The 14502-nt window shown below is 49.4% G+C and overlaps 1 protein-coding gene across 1 annotated transcript; it reads left to right on the forward strand.

Annotated features, from left to right (window-relative positions):
* Positions 1–369: 369 nt before the first annotated feature.
* Positions 370–2218, forward strand: Fzd10 (frizzled class receptor 10). The gene has a single exon (XM_038346693.1). It carries the CDS (start codon positions 470–472, stop codon positions 2216–2218), a length of 1749 nt encoding a protein of 582 aa, XP_038202621.1. The 5' UTR covers positions 370–469.
* The last annotated feature ends 12284 nt before the right edge of the window (positions 2219–14502 follow it).

Below are 14502 nucleotides of genomic sequence, written 5' to 3' on the forward strand. Positions count from 1 at the left end.
CGGGGCGGGGCGGCGGGCGGCGGGCGGGGGCGGGGCCTGTCACCAATCGGCTTTTTTCCCCCTTTCCTCCCTCTTTGCTTCTAGCAAGTCTTCTCATCCCGGGACGCCGAGACAGAAACAGCTGCCGGCGCCGGGAGGGAGGAGCGCCTGGACCCGGGACCAGGGTGCGCCCGTGCTTCCCCACCGCGGTCCCCGAACGCGCGCGCCCGGAAGAAGAGGCCAAAGTTTGCGCACAGAGCCGCGCTCGCTCCGCCGTATTGTTTGCAAACTTCGCTCCCCTCCCCCTCCGCCCCCGACTTGGCCGAGGCCGCGCGCTCACCGCAGGGGCCCCGGGCGCCGCGAGCGCTCGGGCCAGGCTGGACGGGCATGCGCGGGGGCCCGAGCCGGGGCGCGGAGCCACGGGCAGCAGCAGCAGCCCGTGCCCGGGAGCGACTGCCCTGAGCGGCGCGGGGACACCGCGGGCGCCACCATGCAGCACCCGGGCCCGCGCTTGTGGCTGGTGCTGCAGGTGATGATGGGCTCGTGCGCAGCCATCAGTTCCATGGACTTGGAGCGCCCTGGAGACGGCAAGTGTCAGCCGGTGGAGATTCCCATGTGTAAGGACATCGGCTACAACACCACCCGCATGCCCAACCTGATGGGCCACGAGAACCAGCGTGAGGCGGCTATTCAACTGCACGAGTTTGCGCCGCTCGTGGAGTACGGCTGCCACAGCCACCTCCGCTTCTTCCTGTGCTCGCTGTATGCGCCTATGTGTACTGAGCAGGTCTCCACGCCCATCCCCGCTTGCCGGGTCATGTGTGAGCAGGCCCGGCTCAAGTGCTCACCGATCATGGAGCAGTTCAAATTCAAGTGGCCGGACTCCCTGGACTGCAGCAAGCTCCCCAACAAGAACGACCCCAACTACCTGTGCATGGAGGCACCCAACAACGGCTCAGACGAGCCCAGCCGGGGCTCTGGCATGTTCCCTCCACTCTTCAGGCCCCAGAGGCCACACAGCGCTCAAGAACACCCGCTAAAGGACGGGGGTCCCGGGCGCGCAGGCTGTGACAACCCGGGCAAGTTCCACCACGTGGAGAAAAGCGAGTCTTGTGCGCCTCTGTGCACTCCGGGGGTGGATGTGTACTGGAGCCGCGAAGACAAACGCTTTGCTGTGATCTGGCTGGCCATCTGGTCGGTGCTGTGCTTCTTCTCCAGCGCCTTCACCGTGCTCACCTTCCTCATTGACCCATCGCGCTTCAAGTACCCCGAACGTCCCATCATCTTCCTCTCCATGTGCTACTGCGTCTATTCGGTGGGCTATATCATTCGACTTTTTGCTGGCGCTGAGAGCATCGCCTGCGACAGGGACAGTGGACAACTGTATGTTATCCAGGAGGGTCTGGAGAGCACTGGCTGTACCTTAGTCTTCTTGGTACTTTACTACTTCGGCATGGCCAGCTCTTTATGGTGGGTGGTTCTCACCCTCACTTGGTTCCTGGCAGCCGGCAAGAAGTGGGGCCACGAGGCCATTGAAGCCAACAGCAGCTACTTTCACCTGGCAGCCTGGGCCATCCCGGCTGTGAAGACCATCTTGATCCTGGTGATGCGCCGGGTGGCAGGGGATGAGCTCACTGGTGTGTGTTATGTAGGCAGCATGGATGTCAATGCTCTGACTGGCTTCGTGCTGGTCCCGCTGGCTTGCTACCTGGTCATCGGCACTTCCTTCATCCTGTCCGGCTTTGTGGCTTTATTCCATATCCGGAGGGTGATGAAAACAGGTGGGGAGAACACAGACAAGCTGGAGAAGCTCATGGTACGCATCGGGGTCTTTTCCCTTCTTTACACTGTGCCGGCCACCTGTGTGATTGCCTGTTACTTCTATGAACGTCTGAACATGGACTACTGGAAGATGCTGGCCACCCAGCACAAGTGTAAGATGAACAATCAGACCAAGACACCTGATTGTCTGATGACCACCTCCATCCCTGCCGTGGAGGTCTTCATGGTCAAAGTGTCCATGCTCCTGGTAGTAGGCATCACCAGTGGGGTGTGGGTCTGGACTTCCAAGACCCTGCAGTCCTGGCAACATGTGTGCAGCCGGGGTCTAAAGAGAAAGAGCCGGAGGAAACCAGCCAGTGTGGTCACTAATGCCGGGATCTACAAAAAAGCACAGCACCCTCAAAAAACTCACCTCGGGAAGTATGAGCTTCCTGTCCAGCCTTCGGCCTGCGTGTAAAGGCCGCTGGTTGGGAGAACAGGACAGACAGAGCCCAATCGGGCTGCTCTTCTTGGCTGGGTGGCTGTTGTTTAAATCAAAGTAAAAAGTATATATATGCGTATCTATGTATATGTGTATATATATATATATATATATATATATATATATATATATAAAGTCTACCTTGAAGTTTAGAACGATGTGATGCGCTGAAAGTAAAGGTTCTTTCTGTGTGCTGCCTCCTTGAAGGGTCACTCATTATAGAAGGAGCCTCTTGTGTAACTGACGTGTGGTAACGTAATTGATTCAAACATCCTCTCAAGAAAACTTTTGTTTAGGCCTCAAACACACATCTGTGTATTCAGGCTTTGCTGTCTGCTTACAAACTTGGGGTTTGTAAAATAGCTCCTTTGTAAGCCAAAGAGCTTTTGGGGGGCTTGCAAATGAGCTCCCTAAGGGCCCCCCTTCCCTCTCCCAGCAAGGCAGAGGGTGTATAGGGGTGGGGTGAGGAGGGAGACGAAAGAAGGGGACCCTGAGCCATCTCTACAAGCCAAGGCCTGCAGGTCCCTTAAAGAGTGTCTCCCCACCACAGACTTCATAACCATCTCTCTCCAACATAGACCCCCCCCCAGCCTAACACTGGAGAATTCAAATGGTGTGCAATACATTTTTTTACATTTCCCCCCTTTCCCCATGAAAATAAAAGAAAAAAGTATTTTGTTGTAAATAAAAGACAACAAAAGAAATCATCTTTCAAAAGAATTAAGAGACCCAAGCCTCAGAAAACCCTTCAGCCTGATACGTTTTGTGGCTTTTTAATGGAAACCAAGCCAGTGTGTTCTACTCCTTGGGACTGATTTGTGGAGAGGAGAGGGGAGGGGGAATCGGCGGAGAGCACCGGAGGGCTTATTGACTCTCTCGGTTGTTAAACAGATGATTTCCATGAGTGGTCTCAAGCACTTGGCAAGACAAACTTTTTGTCTCCAGCCAGGGAGGGCGATGCCTGCCTCTGTATATCTGTAATATATGATATTTTTCATGCTCCACTATTTTATTAAAAATAAAAGACATTCTTTAGTTTGCTGCTAGTCACTGTGCCTCGATGAGGGAAATGTTCTCTATTTCCTGGCAGATTGTGGGTGCGCAAGGCTGGCTGTGCCTCGCCATGAACCTGGAGACAGGCAAGTTCTAAGGTTGGCAGAATGAAGCACCTGGGAGTTCAGAGGTATATGTGCAGGCGGTAGGTAAAGTTGGGGGGGTGACTCCTGCCAGCAAGCCTTCATGGACTTTGACTGCTGAGCCCCTATGCACCCAGAAAGCCCCCCTCATCTCTCCCTTCCCCCAAGAAACCAGCAGGGGACAGCCAGCAGTATCCTGCCTCACCCACTGTGTGCACCAATCTGAATGGGCCACAGTACCGCAGCTCTGGGGCCATTGGGTGAGCTTTAAGAGCTGGCCAGGTTACAGTGGCACTGAGGTCACCAGCAACAAGGTCAGAAGCCTGACCCTCTCAAAGCTCCCAGCATCCTTTATGCTTATCACTCAGACAGCTACAGGGCCTAGTGTAGACTCAGGGTCTTCTATACTAAGGCTTGAACTCTGACCTCAATGGCTTAGATGCACTTTGAACAATTGGGGTCCTTCTGAAGCAAAGACATCCACTCAGTTTTAGCTTTCTGAAGCAGGTGTCTGGAAGGATTGTCTCCCTCCAGCAAGATCAGTCCAATGAAGGACCCAGATGGGTTGGGGAAGTTTCACAGGGTCATATGTACAAGAAGGACAGGTGAACTGAGTGGTTTGGGAGCAAGTTCTAGAAATCAGAATGCCAGACAACTGGCCATCAGTGAACATAAAACCCAGAATATAGAATCTTAGAAATAAAACCTCTGTGTTGACCCTCACCCCTAAAAGGTGATGCTCAATATATGTGGTGTGTGTGTGTGTGTGTGTGTGCCAGCTGACCAGACTCAGACTTATCCGTCTATCCTGAGCTGTTGTGTGGTTAGTTGTGCAGACTTTGAAAGTCCATCGAGAGGAGAGCTAAGGCAAGAGCATGGATTAGGCCTTTCTTGTTCCGCTGTGAACCTGTTTCTCTGTGGTTCCATCCCTACAGTGACAGGGATCTTGTGTGGCCAGGGTAAGTGTTCTTTGCCACAAGCCATGTGAAAGCAACCTGAGGCTTCTAGCACACACGTTTCTTGCACTCTCTTGTCCTGTCTCTCTGTCTGTCTGTCTCTATCAGCATCTTTCTGCCTCTTGCAGATAAACACTGGACCGAGGCCAGACCAGATCATTGATTTAAAGAAAAACATAAGGTTTAAAAGTTAGAAAGCTGAAACCCGTGCGCATATACGGGCATACACATGTAAATACGCACACACAAACTTATCTATGGGTCCCTCAGCTCTGTACGGACCCTAGAGGGAACTGTAGGCTTCACTCCAGGACCACAGCATGACAGGTGGATCCGAGAAGTGACACAGTTAGAAGTTGCCCTGAGAAGGTGAATGTCAAGGTCACACAGAAGCCACTCAGCTCTTAGCTCTTCTACCACCTGTGGTTGCTCACAGGTTATGCAGGGAGCCGTGACTTCTGGTAGAGAAGACAGCCGCTCACATCTCCTGAGTTCCAAATACTGGGAAGGTGGTCCTGAGGCAAGAGTGCCCACCAGACTCGAGAGAGTCAGCATAAATGAGTGCAGGACTCAGTGAGGCAGCTGGGTCGTGCAGAGTGGTAAGGCAAAGTTATAGGTGGTGAATAGAAACCCCATTGAGAAAGTGACAGGCAGGGCCTGACTGGTGCCCCTCATATACCCAGCACCAAACGAGTATCTTGTCCAGGCAGTATGGGCCACAGTGAAAGAATGGGGATGGCAGCGGTGGCCACAGCCCAGGCAGGTGTGGTAACTTCTCTGGTCCACTGGTTCAGGAAGTAACCCCTCAGTAGATGGGAGTAGGGGGAGCCGGAGGTGGGGGAGATACAAGAAACACAGGGTTTCCATATGCCCAACCCTCTAAGAAGCAAATTCAAGATTCAGAGACGTCAGGAGTCTAGCCCCAGGTCTCAAGAGCTAAGGCCTCTAGAAGCTGCCACTCCCCGCATAGCCTGTGAGCAGCTGCAGCAAGAAGGGAAGGGAGGATGGGTCCTCTGGAAGAGCCTACAGGTTCACATGAGATCCTCTAGGTGGTATAAGAAGAGGTCAGTTGGAGATCAGAGGCCGAGACAGACCTCTCCAGAAACTCAGGAAGGAGGGGACATGGGAGTTGGGGGGGACGTGAGTAGGGTCAGGTGGGTAACACAAGGAGTGTGGCAAAGAAATGGCCTTGGACTTCAGGCTGCGTTCTCTCTTGTAGTACAATAGAAGATGACTTGCATAGATTCATCCCGGGTGAAAATTAGTGTCCCAGATGGGGACACAGAAGCTATCAGAGCCTCCCAATGGGGGATAAGCAAACTTTCCTCTGCTCTCTATGTCCAACTCTGGGCGTCTAGAGGAAGACAGAATGAACTGGCAGGCTGGTGCTGGGCTACCCACCATGGAGCCCAGTCTTGTTGCCTCCAAACCCACATCACCATAGGAAGACCAAGACGTCTTTTCTGAACAGTAGAAAGAATCCTATTTCCCATATTCTTTTAGCTTAGAAGGATGAAAAAGGTACACAGGCAAGAGCAACTGAACCCAGTGAGAGCCAGTATCTTACAGCTGAAGGTCGAGGACCGCTTAGGTCAGGGCTGAATAAGGTTTGCCTCTGCCGTGCCCTGGCTTCCAGGGTCAATCAACCAGGGCCTGCTAAGACTGGGAAGTGTCCCTACCTCAGTTTCTTTGTCTGGATGGTGGGATGGTGCATGCTTCCTGGTACCTATACTCACTGAAATTCGTGTGTGTGTGTCTGTGTGTGTGCATGCATACACGTTTGTGCATGTTGCAAGGGTACACATGGGCAGGCTTACAGGTACATTTGGAGGTCAGAGGTGGACAGCAGGCATCTTTCTCAATCATTGTTTTATTTGTTTCTTAATATTTACTTACTTTTATCTTATACTTGTGGGTGTTTCTTTTATTTACTTTTTTTTATAAATAAAAAAGTGTTTTGCCTGCATGTCTGTCTGTCTCTGTGAGATTGTCCAGTCCCCTGGAACTGAAATTACAGACAGTTGTGAGCTGCCATGTAGGTGCTGGGAATTGAACCCAAGTGGAAAAGCAGTCAGTGCCCTTAATTTCAGAGCCATCTCTGCAGCCCACACATAGGTGTTTTGCCTGTATGTGCGCATGTGTACCACCAGCGTGCACAGAACCCATGGAAGCAGTGACCCTCGAAGGCAGAGAAGGGTATCATGTCCCTCGAAACTGAGATTACAGATGTTTTGTGAGCCTCCATGTGAGCGTGGGGAACTGAACCCAGGTCCTCTGGAAGAGCAGCCAATGTTCTTAATTGCTGAGCCAACTCTCCTTATTGTTTGTTCTGGGGTTTCCTCAGTAAACCAAGGGCTCACCAACTGGCTAGACTGACCAGCATGCTCCGACAATCCTCCTGTCTACGTTTCTTTAACCCTAGAACTATGAACACACACTGCTGCTACCCCCTTCCCCCCAGTATTGATCGAGAGCTAGGGGTTCGAATTCCTCCAAAAGCTCCAGGAGACAGGATATGAATTCGGCACCACCCCCTGTGCAGCCCAGTACCACGATGGAGCGGGCAGGGCTACTAATACGTTCATTGCCCTTCCCCCCATAGAGTCAACCTTGCATTGCTAATGGTCTCCGAAGAGAACGAGCTATCTGTACAGGAACACTTTCCCGATGCCAGGCCCAGGATTTCCGAGAGTACCCTCTGATCTTGCAAGTGTAAAAGGCAGTGCAGCGGCTTCGTGCGGTGAGGGGGACCCTAGCTCTGTGACTTTGAACACCCTCACATCACAGTCACCTCCCAGCAACCAGGGCTCTGTGCTGACTCCTCCCCACACAAATGGATGGCTCAGCAGCAGCTTGGAGATGAGAAATGCAGACAGGCTGCAGACGAGCCCTGGGATGACATGGGGCCGGGGGTTTTCATGTTTTATTAAGAGTGCGAAGGCCAAGCTGGGGGGAGGAGGGACAGAGGCGTTTGAAATCCAAAAAGAACGAGTTTCCATCAGGTGGGTGAGCTGTTGTAATTGAGGACACCCCTAGGAAAATGACACGGTTGAGTCCCTGGCAGATCCTCAGCAGCCTGTGGGAACTTTCAGAAGTCATCGTATCTTGCCTTTTATTAGGAGACATTTTTAATTAAAAAATGGGGATTCCCAGCCTCTCCTCCAGGGGCCTTAGTGTCTATGAAGGGATACAAAGCCATTGCTCGCCTGGCACGGGCCTCTGTCTAGAAGGCAGTTTCTTCTGGGAGTCTTTGGGGGTAAAGTCCCCAGCCTGAGCACCAGACAGTATCTTAAAAACTCTTCTTTTTAAAAAAGACTTTTGGGGAAAAAAAAGACTTTCGGGTCTTTTAAAAGGACCCAAAATAGCAAGGCAGTGCATGCCTGTAATTCTAGCATTTGAAAAGTTGAGGTAGATGGATTGCCAGTTCAAAGTCAGTCCGGGCTCCATATGGAGACTCAAAACAAGAAAAACACTCTCCCACGGTATCCCAAGAACCTGTGCATTTGTCCCTAACACACACATAGGTGGCTAGGTGCAGCATTTCCCCTGCCCTGCTGTGGCTCTTCCGAGACTATGGTCAACCCACCAAGATTCCCTCTGTCAACAGAATCCCTTGAAAACTTGCTTGGACTAAACCCGGAGGCAGAACTCAGGTCACTTGCTTTTCCTTGTTTGACGTGGAGTGAGTCTAAGATTTGGTTTGCTCTTCTTGGGAGACACGTCTACATGAACAAGACGAATTGTTGACAGAGCAGACAAAGGCTGTAAAAACTTGCTGTCTCCCATAGTCGCCACTGAGAACCCACTGTTTTCCATCAGCAAAGTCCAGAGCCTTCCTGCATTTGGGCCTTTGCCTATTTCCCAGGTGAACAACAGACACTAAAGAAAATGGCCCCACAGGGAGCAAAGGGATGCGTTGTTTATTCTGAACTGACCTTCAGAGGACTTTATTCTTTTCAATGAAAAAAAAAAAAGTCACAGGCCCTGGGGAGATGGCTCAATGGGTGAAGTACTTGCTTTGTAAGTACGAGGAGAGGACCTGAGTTCAGGTTCCACATCCAATGCCAAGGGTGGCTATTGTCTGTCTGTAAGCCTCGTTTTGGGATGTAGAGACAGGACGATCCTGGGATTTGCTGGGCAGCCAACAGATCCAATGGGGATCTCCAGGTTTAGTGAGAAACTGTCTCAAAAGAAAAGAAAAATAAAGATGCAAGTGAAGAATACACTCTGTCAACCTCTCACCTCCACATGGACTGACGCCAGCATGTGCATTACATACATATACACTTGTACACACACACATACACACACACACACACACAAGACAAGAAAAAGTAAAGATAACACATATAGCCCAGGTGTTAAAGCAATGTCCAAGTAAGATGCCCCTATGGCTTAAGGAAAACGCATCTGAGTTATGAAGTGCAACCTTGGGGGGACATAAGAAGGAGGCTGTCTTAGTTTTGTTTTCTGTTGCTGTGAAAAGAAGCCCTGACAAAAGCGGCCTCAGGGAGAAGGGTTTATTTTGCTCACAAAGCCAGGTTGCATTAGTCCATCATGGCAACTCAAAGCAGCTGGTCATAGACATCCAAGGTCAAGAGCAGGGAGACATGGATGCACCCATGCTCGGAGACAGACGCATTAGCGTCACAGGAGTGGAAGCCATAGGCATTTGGGCAACTTCATGTAACTTCAGGATCTGCTGGGGCCCGATTCTGTCTATACCACTTTCTTTGGATGAAAGATTGCTGGGTCACACGTCCTACTACATGGCTTGTCGGTTCAGATAACACCCAGTTCGTGATGGGAAGCTCAGGGTGCACGGTAACCTGGTGGCCTATTTTCAAGTGTTCGGTTCCCACTAAGGCCCAGGAGCAGGCTAAGAGCTGTCTCTCAAAGGAAAGCCAGTTGTCTGAAGATAATGGTAGACCTTTGCACAAGGGTCTTTCTGTGATTCATTTACACGGGTTTGCCAAAGGCTCCCAACAGCATCCCTGTCTGCCACTGATAGTTCAAGGACCTCAAATCTGAGGGATTATATGATCCAGGTAGTGGAGCAGCCTGCACAGCAGCCTGGACCTGTTGAAGAGCCTTCTCCTGTTCCAGGCCCCACTCAGAGCTAGCAGCTCATGGAGTCATTTGGTGTATGGGTTGGAGTAACACACCCAGGTGAGGAATGTGCTGTCTCCAGAATCCACATAGGCCCACTAGGCATCGTGCTTCTCTCTTGATCGTGGGCAGGACCAGGCGCAAGCACTCCTCCTTCGATTTAGAAGGAGCCTCTCTGCACACCCACACCACTGAACTCCACATTTCTCTGAGGTAGAAAGCGCTTGAATTTTGGTTGGATTTATTTCCTATCCCCTGATGCACATAGGTATTACTAGCAAGTTCAAGGTGGTTGCTGCTAACTCTTTCTGACTTGAGCCAATGAGCACAATGCCATCTATATAGTGGATCAGTGCCATGGTTTGTGGAAGAGGCGGGCGGTCGGATCCCTTCAGACTGCGTGATGAGCCAGGGCTGGAGTGTTAGCATACCCTTGAGGAAAACCTGCAAGCGTATACTGCTGGCTTTGTCAGCTGAATGCGAATAGCTTCTGGACAGGTATTGAGAACGAGGCATTTGCTGGATCGATAGCTGCCTACCATGTACCAGGAGATGTGTTAATCTGCGCATGTAAGGACACCACATCTGGTAGAGCAGCTGTAATCAGAGTCACTACCTAATGAATTGTCTGATAACCAGCCGCCATTCGCCGTGAGCCATCTGTCTTCTTCACAGGCCAGACAGGAGAGTTAAAGGGCGATGTGGTGGAAGTCACCACCCCTGCCTCTTTTCAAGCCCTTGAAACCAGTGGCACTGATTCCTATGACTCCCCCCCCCACCTCTAGGAAAAAGCTCAGACATGCCAAGGTGCTTGCAGAAGAGGGAGGAGGTACAGACTGTGTGGTAGAGGGGCGCAGTCATAAATACCAGCTAAGGTCACATGACCGGCTGCAGAAATGAGGTTTGTAATTGACATGAGTGTTTCTGTCCTGTTTTGTTAAGAAGATGCTTGGGCATGCATCCACATACATTAAGCCAATTTCTGTCTGCTTTATTTCTTTATTGTGTGATGGAAGGTGGATGGGGACAGTATCAGTGGTAAAGCGGTATAAACCTATATTATCATTTTTAGGTTATGAGACTCTGAAGGACTAAGCATTCCTCAAGGGACTCTGCCTCCTGTTCTGGGGGAGACATCTGCATTGATATGTGGGCCAGCTGTGGTATGTTTGGCAGAATGGTGTTTTTGTTATCACTTTCATTTGGAAGGAGGCGTGATGAGATAACAAGTTGGCGAGAGGGGTCGGATAATTAATCTTGGTTGTCAGCTTATTAGATCTGGAATCACCCAACAGGCAAGCCAAGCCACTGGACACACCTGTGGGGAGTTTGCTTGATCAGTTTCATTGAAATCGGAAGCACTACCCTAAATATGAATATCTAGAAGCCCCGTTAGAAGAAAGTCCAAGAAAGGAAAACCTTTGCTTTTGGCCCTGTTCACCTTCATGCAGTGTTGGCAAGTTGATCTACTCTGTTGGCATTTTGATGTCCCCATTATTCGGTGCTGATAAAGGAAGCCTCTTCGACTTTCTAATATAGACTGATGACCCAATCAGGAATCCTAAAGGCCTTCAGGGCCAGGTGGACATCCATTCTCTCTGGTGTGAAAGCAGTCATTGTTCCATAGCTCAGACAGTATTGTATCATGTAAGTCAATCCAATAACCCTCCATTTTACATATATATATATATATATATATATATATATATATGTCAAATATATATACACATATTGATTCATTTTAATGGTTTTGTCCCTCTAGGAAAAGACAGATATGAGGATGCCTGTCTTTCCTGCACAGAATGTGAAAGTCATCTGTGTTCCTGCTGCAATCATTTCATGGCCATGAGGGAACAGGGCCAATATTAAAGCCAAAACTCTGACAGGTACTAATCAAGAAGCAGCCAGCCTTGTTATGACTTCATTAAACTAAACGTTTGTACCTCCAGGCTTCTTGTTAGGCAAGGTAATTAAGTGCCTGGTTTTTTGAATGTCAGCACGTTGGGCCTCTTGTTCTTAGGAGAGTCATCCAGTCTAGGGCTCCTCAAAGTTTAACATGGACACAAATCAATTGGAACTTTTGCTAGAGTCCAGATGCTGATTTGGTGTCTCTGAGTGGACCCGGATTACATTTGCAAGGAGGTCCAGAACCCTTGAAACATGCGGATACCTCACTCCCTCTATAGGGAACGGTCACTGCATCCCAGCAGGCGTCTGGTGACTTTAAAGAAAACATAAGACCAAATTCTTTTTTTTTTTTTTTTTTGGAGACAGGGTTTCTCTGTGTAGCTCTAACTGTCCTTGAACTCGCTCTCTAGACAATACTGGCCTCGAACTCACAAAGATCCACCTGCCTCTGCCTCCCGAGTGCTGGGATTAAAAGCACGAGCCACCGCCACCCAGCAAGACCAAATTCTTAAGAGCTCCAAACAGCAGACAATCCTGGGAGATGTGGGTTAGCTGCTGGAGTGTTTGCTAGCAGACACAAAACTCTGTGTTCCATCCCCAGGACCACAAGAGAGGGGTGGTGGTACACATGTGTAATTCCAGAACCTGGGAAGTGGAGGAAGGAGGATCACAAATTCAGTGTCAATCTACAGCTATGTAGAGAGCCCAAGGCCAACCTGTCTCCAGATAAAATAAAAATAAAAATAAAATAAAATAAAATAAAATAGAGGAGATTGGGGATGCTGAGTTATGGTCGCTTTGGCTCCTCTGGAGCAGGGAGAATATAGCTCAATCCCTTCATATATTCATTGAGCCTTGAACTTCAAACCCACTGTGTGGTCTTTAGTTCCTGCCTTGGTTGTTCCTGGCTATCAGTTAAAACCCAACAGCATAGTTACAGACACAAATGATTTAGAAAGGTCACAAATTTATAATAAATCCATCACATTTGAGTAAGCATTCAAGGAAAAAAAAACAACTCTGTAGGATGAGAAAGGACAGGGTCTGCTAGGGAGGATGCCAACTGGTTTCCTGTGGTCATCAAATTGTCACATGACGAACATTAAGACAGGAATATCAAAGGAGTGACATATAAGACACAGAGAGGGGCTGGGGAGGAGATTCAACGGTTAAGAGAGCTTGGTGCTCTTACAGAGGACCAGAGTTTAGTTCCTAAAACTAAAGAATGGCTTTAAAAAATTTAATTACATTTTATTTATTTAATGTGTGTGTGTGTACACATGCCATAGCTTATGAATGTAGGTCAGAGACTCGTGCACGGAGGTCAGTTTTCTCCTTCCGGGGATGAACTCAGGTTGCCGGGTTTGGTAGCAGGTATCTTTAGTACAATCATCTAGCATTTTTATTTTGAGACAGGATGTCCCAGTGCATCTTGAACTCACTCTATATATAGCCTGGGGAAGGCCTTGGACTTGCCATCCTCCTGCCTCAGGCTCCTGAGTAGCTGCCATGACAGGCCCAGCCGGAGGTAAATATTCTTATGAGCTTGTCCAGAAATACTTATGGCAGATTCAGAACCAAAGCTGTTTTTTCAAAATTATGGTATGGTGCCATAAAAATGTAGACTTCTGTAAGAAAGAAAAAAGAGCAAAACATAAACGTTTAAAGAAAACCGGAAGAGACACAAGCCGTAGTTTTGTGCCCGGGGCGGGCAAGTCCACAGGAGTTTGGTGGCCCTCACCCTCACTGCGAGGACACGGTTATTTCTCAAACTCAGTAACACTCCACTCTTTTCAAGCTGGTGACTCCAGTATCTGGTTCCTATGTCACGAGCTGGGCTCTCTGTCTTACTCAGGTAGGGTATATATAAGTCACCCATCCAGTGTAGAGGCAATGGTGGGTGTTCGTAACTACATCCTCACAGGATGCAGGGCCCTGCCCGGAAGCCCCCAGGTCAAACAAATGTCCCTAGCAGAAATTGGGAACAATCTGAATGTATGTCAGCGGGCTGGTCCCACCAGTGAGGGGTCAGTGGTGGAGACTTAAAGCAGAACATGCCACGTAACCAGTAAGGCGATCCGTGGCACCGGCACCTCCTGGGCAGACGGGCCACACCGCATTGCTGAGCAGGCCTGGCTTGGCCGGGACAGACCAGTGTGGGCTCTTCTTGCTTATGTGTGTGTGTTCTCCTTCCGATCCACACCCCATGCCTTGTCAGTAGTTAGACGTTCTGAAAATCACCTCTGCTGTCCTGCAAACAAAGCAAGTTACACAGGACAGGGTGTGGCTTGCGTTTGTGTTTTTGTAACGTACGTTTCTATCCTGGGAATGAGACTGTTTAGAAAACGCACTCCCAGCCGGTGGAGATGTTCTCAGTTTCAATTGTTGACAATAAATGTGTGTTGTGAAGAGTGTCGGAAGGGAGATTGGGTACATAGGTGCTAGATGAATGGCCGCTTGATGATGACGTAATGCATCTATGGGGTGGACAGACAGTTCACAGATGTATAGACAATAGATGGAATGTGATAGATAATAGGTGATGGGTGGGGAAGCTACCCCTCCGCTCGATGCTTAGATGATGGGGAGGTAAATGATAGGCAGATGATAGATAAGTGATTGACAGGTAAATGGCTGATAGATGATTGTTTGATAGATAACTGATGATTGGTAGATGAAAGAGGACAGATGTTTGAATAGATAATTGAGGGGCAATAGATGATTGATAGACAGCAGGTAGATGACAGACAGCTTATAGACGATAGTTTGGCAGATAGATGAATTAAATAGATGGATAGATAAGTGATTGATTGATTGATTGCTAAACAGACACTATCCAGCTGTAAAAACAACAGGACACTACATATACCACCTACTTCACTCTCTGCCAATCAAACGCCCTCTGAGGCTAAGAAGACAGACAGCAACGCCTGTCTGTCGACCCACTGGCAGGGAGAGCGTCCTCACAGCCCCGTTCCTGCAGTTGCTCCCAGTGCAGAGGGGGGCTCCCAGGATCAACGGACATCCTGATTCTTCAAGATAAACCCCAGTACTGCTGTTGGTTGCAGAGGTGAATTCTCCTACGTGGAAATAGAGTCAAGTAATGAGAACTCTGTACAGAACATGTGTCCTCCGTGTCTCCCGGCCTGCC

The sequence above is a fragment of the Arvicola amphibius genome, chromosome 10 (genome assembly GCF_903992535.2).
Source record: "Arvicola amphibius chromosome 10, mArvAmp1.2, whole genome shotgun sequence".
In the NCBI taxonomy this organism is placed as follows: domain Eukaryota; kingdom Metazoa; phylum Chordata; class Mammalia; order Rodentia; family Cricetidae; genus Arvicola; species Arvicola amphibius.